Here is a 9,227-nt window from a genome sequence, read left to right as displayed (position 1 = left end):
GGTGTCAAAATTAATTTGACAAAAAAAATTTGAGCCTGTGATTTACTGCTGCTCTACGTACCTAGCACCCATCAAATTGCGTTAGCCTTTTCAAGCTCCTCCTACTGAAATCCACGTGTCCTCAGATAAGACTTCCGAAAAAGACCCGAAAATGATTCAACCGACAGCTGCTCACTGTATGACCTTTAGAAACAGTTTATTGATGGTAACATATGTGACGCTGCGGAGTCTCTTAGACTGAAGCTCGTACGAGTGTCCAAAAGCTTGGCGTATTTTACACAGGCCACCGTCCACACGCTTTTTTAATCCCACTACGGTTAAAGGTCTAACCGTGGTCAGGTTCCAAGGATGATGAACTAGTATTTAAGTAGCCGGTTGGGCGAGGATAATTTCATCGCTAAAATGGGGTTGACAGAAACTGTGTGTGTTACAGGCGCCAGTGGCTTCATTGGCTCATGGGTCGTTCGTTTGCTCTTAGAGCGTGGTTATACTGTCCATGGCACGGTTCAGAACCTTGGTGACCATTTTAATTCTTGAGCTCTGGTGTTTTTTGTTTAATGGCATTTCATTGAATTTGAGTTATGATTTATTTTTTCTTAAATCCTTTTTAATGTTCTCTGGATCGGTCTTTTTGATCTAGAGAATTGTGGTGTATATTTTAATAAATCTCTGATCTATTGTCAGAGAATTGTGTAAATTTTAATAAATTTTTGTATAAATTTTTTCTTTCACATCAAACTCTGCTCTATGTAAATTGTGTAAATTTTTACACTTTAAGATCATAACTCTACTCTATGTAAATTTGTGTAAATTTTTTCTTCCAACATTTCTGTCTAATATTGTCTATTATCAGAAATAAAACAGAGAATTGTGTAAATCTGTATAAGTTTTTTCTTTCCGATCAAAATTTAAACTATCTAAATTTGTGTAATTTTTTCTTCCAACATTTTTATAAAGAATTGTAAAAATCTATTATCAGAAATAAAACAGAGAATTGTGTAAATTTGTATAATCGGATCAAAATCTAATCTATCTAAATTTGTGTAATTTTTTCTTCCAACATTTCTATCAAAAATTGTAAAAATCTATTATCAGAAATAAAACAGAGAACTGTTTAAAGTTGTGTTATTTCCTATGGAACTCTACTCTATGTAAATTTGTGTAAGTTTTTTCTTCCAACATTTCTATCAGGAATTGTAAAAATCTATTATCAGAAATAAAACAGAGAACTGTGTAATTTTTTAAAAAATTTGTATAATTTTTTCCTTTCGGATCAAACTCTGCTCTATGTAAATTTGTGCAAGTTTTTTCTTCCAACATTTCTATCAAGAATTGTAAAAATCTATTAACAGTAAATTTGTATAAATTTTTCTTTCAAAGTTTCGGAACAAACTCTATAATCTATCAAAAATTGTAAAAAAAATTTCCTTCCAAAGAGAAGAGAATTATGATTGTTTGTTAAAAAATTTAACTTTGTGTTTGATGGCATTTCATTGATTTTTGAGTTACGTTTTTTGTGAAAATTTTTACTTTTTTGTTGTAGAAAATTGGAAGGAAACTCAACATTTGGAGGCAATGGAAGGGGCGAAAGAAAGGTTGAAATTGTTTCAGATGGATTTGATGGATTATCAATCAATTGAAGCGGCCATTAATGGCTGCGCTGGTGTTTTTCATCTGGCAATGCCCAATACTATTGAGGCCGTGCAGGATCCAGAAGTAAGTTGTACTAATCGTTTGAGTACGATTAGTTAGTTTAATTGTCTATATTTAGCCTGATTTTTAAGATCAGTTTTTAAGTTATCATCTTGTTTGTAAGTTGTACTGATCGTTGAGTACAATCGGTTAGTTTAATTGTCCATGTTTAGACTGATTTTTAAGATCAGTTTTTTAATTATCAGCAGGTTTGTCGGGATTCAACTCTATTTTCGTACTGGCTTGATTCGATAGAACTTTATTGTTAAAATGGATTTGTATCGTTTTTTAATAATTAATCCTTGTTTAAATAAGGAAATGAATAATAATAACTACTGTAAAGGAACGAAATAACAGTGAATTGTAATCTTTTTTACAATTCTTTATGATGGAAAACATTTGTCGACAATATATATTTAGTATTTAAATTATGTTTTATTTTTTCCGTGGGTACACTGTACTGTAATCTTTTCTCCTATAGTCTATGATGGAAAAATTTTGTGGACAATTTTTTTCATATTTAAATTATATTTTTATTTTTCGTGGGTTAGTGATGTGGCTTCACCTCCATCTCTGAGATTTTTTCGGGGGAAGGGAACGAGGACTGATATTAATTCCATGAATTAACAGAGTTGGGCCGTACAGAATGCTAGATCTGCAGCCTGTAGATACTACTCTGCATTAGTGATTTTTTTGCAGTTCTTTTAAGATCCCATGAATTAACAGAGTTGGGTCATGCAGAACTCTACCGCATTACTGAGTTTTTCAAGTTCTTCTAAAATCCCATGAATTAACAGAGCTGGCAGATACTACTGCTTTTTACTGAATTTTTTTCCAATTAGATCATGCAGAATACTAGAGCTGCAGTTACTACTACGTTACTGAGTTTTTCCAGTTTTTCTAAAATCCCATGAATTAACAGAGTTGGTTTCTTGCAGAAAGCTAGAGCTGCAGATACTACTGCTTTTTACTGAAAAAATTTATAGTTATTTTAAGATCACATGACTGAGTTTTTCTAGTTCTTTGAAAATCCCATGAATTTATAGAGTTGGTTCTTGCAGGATGCTAGAGCTGCAGATACTACTGCTTTTTACTGAAAATTTTCCAGTTATTTTGAGATCACATGAATTAACAGAGTTGGATCATGTAGAATGCTAGAGCTTTTTACTGAAACTTTTTTCCGGTTCTTTTAAGAATCCATGAATTAACAGAATTAAGTCAAGCAATGTAGAATGCTAGAGCTTTTTAGTTAAATTTTTTTCCAGTTCTTTTAAGAATCTCTGATTTAAAAGAATCAGGTCAAGCAGAAAGCTAGAGCTGCACATACCACTGCATTACTAAAATATTTTCCAGTTCTTTTAAATTGGGTCATGCAGAATGCTAGAGCAGCAGATATTACTGGTTTTTTACTGAAACTTTGTCTAGTTCTTTTAAGATCCCATGAATTGACATTGTTGCGTCATGCAGATTGCTAGAGCCGCAGATGCTACTGCATTATTGAAAATATTTCAAGTTCTTTTGAGATCCCATGAATAAACTTAGTTGGATCATGCAGAATGCAAGAGCTTTTTGAAAAAAATTCAACGTCTTTTAAGATCGCATGGACTAACAGAATTGGGTCATGCAGAATACTAGAGCTGCAGATACTACTGCATTACTGAGAAATTTTCCATTTCTTTTAAGATCTCATACATTAACACAGTTGGGTCATGCTGCAGATACTACTGCATTACTAGAAAATTTTCCCATTTCTTTTAAGATCTCATACTTTAACAGAGTGGGGTCATGCTGCAGATACTACTGCATTACTTGAAAATTTTCCATGTCTTTAAAGATTAGATCCTTAATTGTAAGATTTAGCAAGTTACCAGTATGTTTACTATTGTATTTCTTTTATGATGTATGCAGAAGCAACTGATGGACCCTGGGATCAAAGGTACCCTGAACGTACTGGAAGCAGCCCACAAAGCTAAAGTAAAGCGGCTGGTGCTGACCTCCTCTGTATCTGCTTTCGTTCCCAACCCAAAGTGGCCTGCTGACACCCCCTTGGATGAGACATCCTGGACTGATATAGACTACTGCAAACAAAATGGGGTATCTTCCGTTTAACTCCCTTCGTTTTTTAACAATACTGTTTCTTCTGCCATTACCCAGTTTGTGATGGATGATGGATGCATGCAACAGATTTGGTATCCTGTAGCAAAAACACTGGCTGAAAAGGTAGCTTGGGAATTTAGCAAAGAGAAAGGGTTGGATGTAGTTGCCATCAACCCAGGGACTGCTTTGGGTCCCTTTCTCCCTCCTGATTTCAATGCCAGCTTGGCCATGATCGTCCGCCTAGTCAATGGTATGTGCATATTCTTCTGTGCTTTGTATTTTGTATCTTAAATTTGGTCCAATACTTTTTAGACTGTGAACTTACTTGTGAGTTCTCCCCAAAATACCAAACCGGGGGAATCAGGAAGAAGTTTCAAGGGATTTATTTCTGTTGTTCATTGCAGTCTTGGTATCTTAAATTTGGTCCAATACTTTTTAGACTGTGAACTTGCTTTTGGGTCACTTTTATAATAGTGTCACTTCCTGTTGTTTATTGCAATCTTAGTTTACACTTTTCAAACTGTAAAACTTATTTTGTTTTATGGGCCACTGAACCTGCGCCTGCTGAACCTGCAACCGCCGTCCGTTCGTTGGTTGACAATTTTCAGACTGAACTTTTTTGTTTTTTGGGGGCCACTTCCATAATAATGCCACTTAGCGTCTAAAATTTGTAACTTTTTTGTTTTTCTTGGACCACTTTTGTCACCTTCTTCTGAAGGCTTTTCCATACTGCTCAGTATGCTTTAAGATTCGTTTTACCACCCTATAATGATGGGTTGAGAGCCGAGACACCTTTTAAAACTAATAATAAAAATATGGATGGATATTTCCAATAAATACTAGCTCCCACTCTTATATGTGAAATTATATTGTGCATTATTTCATAAGTAGTTTCAATTGTCTTGAATTTATATATGGACATAAATCCCAATGCGGTTTGCTCTTTGGCTCAAACATTCAATGAAGAAGGATAACCTTGGTACACAGATGAAAAGCAAAATGTCTCTACAGTGAAAACAAGCATTTTATTTTAGCTTTTTCTTTGGTTTATCTGTTATAAAGAACTACTGGGCCAAATACTACAGAAATGTCAGTGGTGTTTGCAGACTGCATTCAGCTATTACTCATTCAGTCTCCCAGCTCAATCCTCCCAGAAATATCTCATGTTTTCTTCTGCTCAGTGCATCTAATTTAGTCTAATCCTCAGGTGGATTCTTGCCTTTTTGCCAAGTCTTCATGAATTTAGGTTTCTAATTCAGCCTAATCATTTAGTGGATTCTTACCTTTTTGCCAAGCCTCCATACATTTAGGATTGTTGCCTCCTAGGACCCTAGGACCAAATTGGTCTAGGTAATTTTAACCGGCTTTATTCAATCTTGTATATGCTCTTAACTTGCTATTTTATTATGATTAAAGGTGCAAACTGAAAGTACCATTCTGCCACTTGTTCATTTGGAATTTTTCAATTTTGTGCCATTAGCTAGAGAAAAGTTGAGAAAATCAAACTTCACAGATCAAGGTACATTGTAAACGTTTACTTGATACATGTGGAGGCTTTAGCATCTAAAACAATGATTTCCAGGCTAATATGCTGAACAGTGTTAGAATCGTACGATGGAGGCTTTAGTATCTAAAACAATGATTTCCAGGCTAATATACTGAAAAAGAGACCAAATGATAGACTCGAAAGATTTGCAGCCTCCATTACTTGATTAATAGGTTAGAGGGGAGTTATAGCTATATTCTATTTAACTTACTTAAATATATAATTGATGTTTGCACTTTTACGTTACATAAGATGCTTAAGATATAGATTCTAAAGTGAAACGGAGTATATATAGTTTACTTAAAAAATTTCTTCAGTGTTTTAGTTGATGGTTGGACTCTTATCTTTCATAAGGCACTTGTTTTTATGGCAACTTTAACTAGTTTTGTTCCATCCTTATGTTACAGGTAACACAGAGGAGTACCGTAATTTTTATATGGGTTGTGTTGATGTAAGGGACATTGCAAAAGCCCAAGTACTACTATATGAAACACCCTCTGCATCAGGGCGGCACTTGTGTGTTGAATCTATAACACATTGGAGCGACTTTGCAGAGTTGACAGCGAAACTATATCCAGAGTATAATGTGCCCAAGTAAATCCCTTCATTTCAGCTCACTAGATTTGATCATTAGTTTATGCTTAAAAAAATACTAGAAAGAAAATTTCTAAAATCATCAATTGATGAAAAGTTTTCCATTATCTACACTTTGATGCCTGTCATTTCGTTTAGCTGTCATTTGAATTTTCTTGCCATGTGACATTTTCCATGACTTCAATTTTTCATCAGATTCTCAATCAAGTAGAGCTTTTAGCCTGATCTCCACACAATTTTAAGGCTTGTTTATACTTGAATGGTTACTATTTTCTTCAAAGAAAACTCTGGTTTTTTTCACCACCTTGTGAAAGATCAGTATAATATCAAACTTTCTCGTTCATCAACAACTTAATAACGAACGCCATATTTTGTGTGATACAAACATTACTCTTTTTTTTTCATCTTCTTGTAAAAGAGAGATTTATAAAATCAAACATCAAACTTTCTGATCTTTTATCAACAACCTAAAAACAATCACCATATTTTGTGTGATAAACACTTTATATAATCTGAACAGGGTTGGGTAGAACCCCTTTTGACAATCAGGCTTTTATTGACAGTGAAGAGAGCCTGTAATTGTGGTCAATGTACAAATTGTTTACTTGAGAACAGGCTTTTATTGACAGTGAAGAGGTTTCTCTCTGAAAACAGAGTGAAACTTACTGAGCATATCTGTTGTTTATGTGTTTCCATGTAAACAAATTGTTTAACTGTTCTACACAGGTTGTTTATGTGTTTCTATGTAAACTTCTAGTGCATTGTTGTCAGCTAGTGTGCTAGATAACTCTTCTGTTACAGGTCACAGTGTTATTTTTCAGTATCAATTTTTTTAATTTTTGGTTTGTGTAGAACACTTTTTGACAGTAACAGGCTATGGTATATAAACATCCGAATGGTATGTTTTTGATCAATACACTAATTGCTCACTTGGGGACTAGGCCTCTATTGACATTTGGTATGTTACAGTAACAACTGGTGTGATGTCAGCGGTTGGTTGTTTATGCGTCTCCATGTAAACATCTGGTGCATTGTTGTCAGCTAATGTTTTAGCAACTTGTACGTCAGAGGTCACACAGTTATCTTTCATCAGTCTCCTTTAATTTCCTGGTCATTTGTGGGCGTTATCAATATAAAAATTAAATGAAAATAATTTGATTATTCTCATTCAAAAAGCATTTTAGAATATAAGGGAAAAGGAAAGAGAATCAGTGATGTGTTTCTCTTGTAGCGATCTTCTTTATTTGTGATTATAAAGTATCAAATTTTTTCTGCCAGAAGGTCATGATGTTTTGCTTGAAATGTGGCATATCTTCATATTTTTTAATCTCCGGCAATCCATTTGATGGCCACACAAAATGTGGCATATCGCCATATTTTTTATTCTCCATCAATCCATTTGATGATAAACCACCCTGAATTGACTGGCTCTTAGTTTGTAAGAGTTAGTTTAATGGTTTAGTGGTTTCGTCTTAATTGTCTTGTTGTGCTTTAGTTTAATGATTTAGTTGGTTTTCCTCATAATTGTCTTTTGTTGTCTTCTTGTGTTTAATCCTTATTTCACGTGGTGTATGTTTATCTTCCTGATTCCTGATTTTTCATTTCACGTGTTTAATGTTTATCTTCCTGATTCCTGATTTTTCAAGGGTCTGTCATGTAGCTTAGTCGGTGTTCTTCGTAATTGCCTCTTAGTGTTTAATGCGTCTTTCTGATTGTTCAAGGGTCTGACGTCTGATTTATGTCTTATGGTTTAGTCGGTGTTCTTCTTAAGTGCTTAATGCTTATCTTTCTCATTGTTTAAGACACTGGACTTTCTCAAAATCCCTGTTTTGTCCATTGAAATCAAATGAATTATCCTGTTTTTTACACTGAAATCAGATGACTTATATATATATAATTCTGGACTTTCTCAAAATCCCTGTTTTCTCATTTTGAAATCACATATAACTTATAATTCATCACTATATATATATATATATATATACACACACTTTGTACTCGGAAGGTGCTGTAAAATGACTTAATGGAAGCCCTTCATGAAGAGCTGAAAGGATTATGAAAAATAATATGTATTGAATCTGATTTTTATTATCCTTGGGTGTTGGATGTAAAGAGAATTTGGTAAATATTCAATTGTAGGTCTTCAGTTCCAATCACACAGCTTTTTATGCTAGATGCTCTGATTGCAGGTTCACAAATGTAACTCAGCCAGCTTTTTATGCTAAATGCTCTGATTGCAGGTTCACAAATGTAACTCAACCAGGGTTGGTACGTGTGAAGAATGCACCCAAGAAGTTGATTGATCTTGGGGTCGAGTTTGCGCCAATGGAGCAGATCATTATAGATTCGGTTTCATCACTGCAAGACAAGGGTTTTCTGAAGTAATGAAAATAATTCCGTAAATGTATTTCCTGCCTGTTAGTCTTATTTTTTTATAGTTTGTTTCAGTGTTTTCTGAATGGAGATTTGCCTTACGTAGTTGGCAAATGTAAACAACATTTGATGTTTTAAGGTTTATATATGACTTGGATTTCCTTAAATCTTGTTTAAGTCTGACTCCATGGATGAAGAAAAAATAGGTCAAGAAGCAATTCTGTTCATAGCTTAAAGCTGGAAGGAACAAGGGAATAAAAGTTAAATGTAGCATTTTAATTTTGAGTGATGACTGAAGGTAAGAGATTAGGAACAGGAAACACAGGATCATGATTATTGTCTCCATAAAACAATAAATGAGATGAATATTTATATATGGCAAAATTTGACTCAGGCATACTCTACCATAAGGTATATGGTGGTACCTCGCTTAGGCATCTCAACTCATACACGACCAATCAAAATGCCAAGAGATTCATGATGGTATCCAATTGCGCTATCTTTAACAGCAGGATCCTTGTAATGGAGAATGATACCCATCAATATATGAAGACATTTGAACCCATATAGGATGGCCATTCTGAAAGGTCGTGAGCTAGACGAACCCATGAACGTTGGGCATCTCAAGCAATAATATGCAATGATCCAAATAATATATTTAAAAAAAATAAATTAAATTCATTCAATGGTAAAAATTACTTCCGGTGGCACTTTGGGCAAGTACTATGATAAAAATTTCACAAACTTTCACAAACAGATATCATGTATAGTAGTATAGTAGGCAACAAATTTTGTTTATGAATATGTATCACTTCATTCATCTTGTTCACCCCTTGTTCTTCCATTTATCTCATCACCCCATTAAAAGACCTTCGACTCTCTCCTTTAAATTACTTTTTAAGCTTGTTATCTACTATTTCTAATC

The 9,227-nt window shown here is 34.1% G+C and overlaps 1 protein-coding gene across 2 annotated transcripts; it reads left to right on the top strand.

The window, feature by feature from the left end:
- Positions 1 to 360: 360 nt before the first annotated feature.
- LOC131071197 (cinnamoyl-CoA reductase 1) lies at positions 361 to 8,469 on the top strand. 2 transcript variants are annotated; one of them, XM_058006920.2, is made up of 6 exons: positions 361 to 517; positions 1,544 to 1,716; positions 3,601 to 3,786; positions 3,877 to 4,039; positions 5,743 to 5,929; positions 8,170 to 8,469. In XM_058006920.2, exons 1-6 carry the CDS (start codon positions 403 to 405, stop codon positions 8,312 to 8,314), a joined length of 969 nt encoding a protein of 322 aa, XP_057862903.1. In that variant the 5' UTR covers positions 361 to 402; the 3' UTR covers positions 8,315 to 8,469. The 2 variants fall into 2 exon arrangements, with proteins under 2 accessions (XP_057862903.1, XP_057862902.1); XM_058006919.2 differs by having other exon boundaries at positions 8,119 to 8,469.
- The last annotated feature ends 758 nt before the right edge of the window (positions 8,470 to 9,227 follow it).

The sequence above is a fragment of the Cryptomeria japonica genome, chromosome 7, assembly GCF_030272615.1.
Source record: "Cryptomeria japonica chromosome 7, Sugi_1.0, whole genome shotgun sequence".
NCBI lineage: Eukaryota > Viridiplantae > Streptophyta > Pinopsida > Cupressales > Cupressaceae > Cryptomeria > Cryptomeria japonica.
This window is presented reverse-complemented; position numbering and strand designations above follow the sequence as displayed.

What these genes read in the sequence shown, in the direction of transcription:
- LOC131071197 (XM_058006919.2), top strand. Translation starts at nt 403, where the DNA reads ATGGGGTTGACAGAAACTGTGTGTGTTACAGGCGCCAGTGGCTTCATT. An exon ending in AGGCCGTGCAGGATCCAGAA is followed by an intron (nt 1,717 to 3,600) that starts GTAAGTTGTACT and finishes TGATGTATGCAG; the next exon opens with AAGCAACTGATGGACCCTGG. An exon ending in CCAGAGTATAATGTGCCCAA is followed by an intron (nt 5,930 to 8,118) that starts GTAAATCCCTTC and finishes CTCTGATTGCAG; the next exon opens with GTTCACAAATGTAACTCAGC.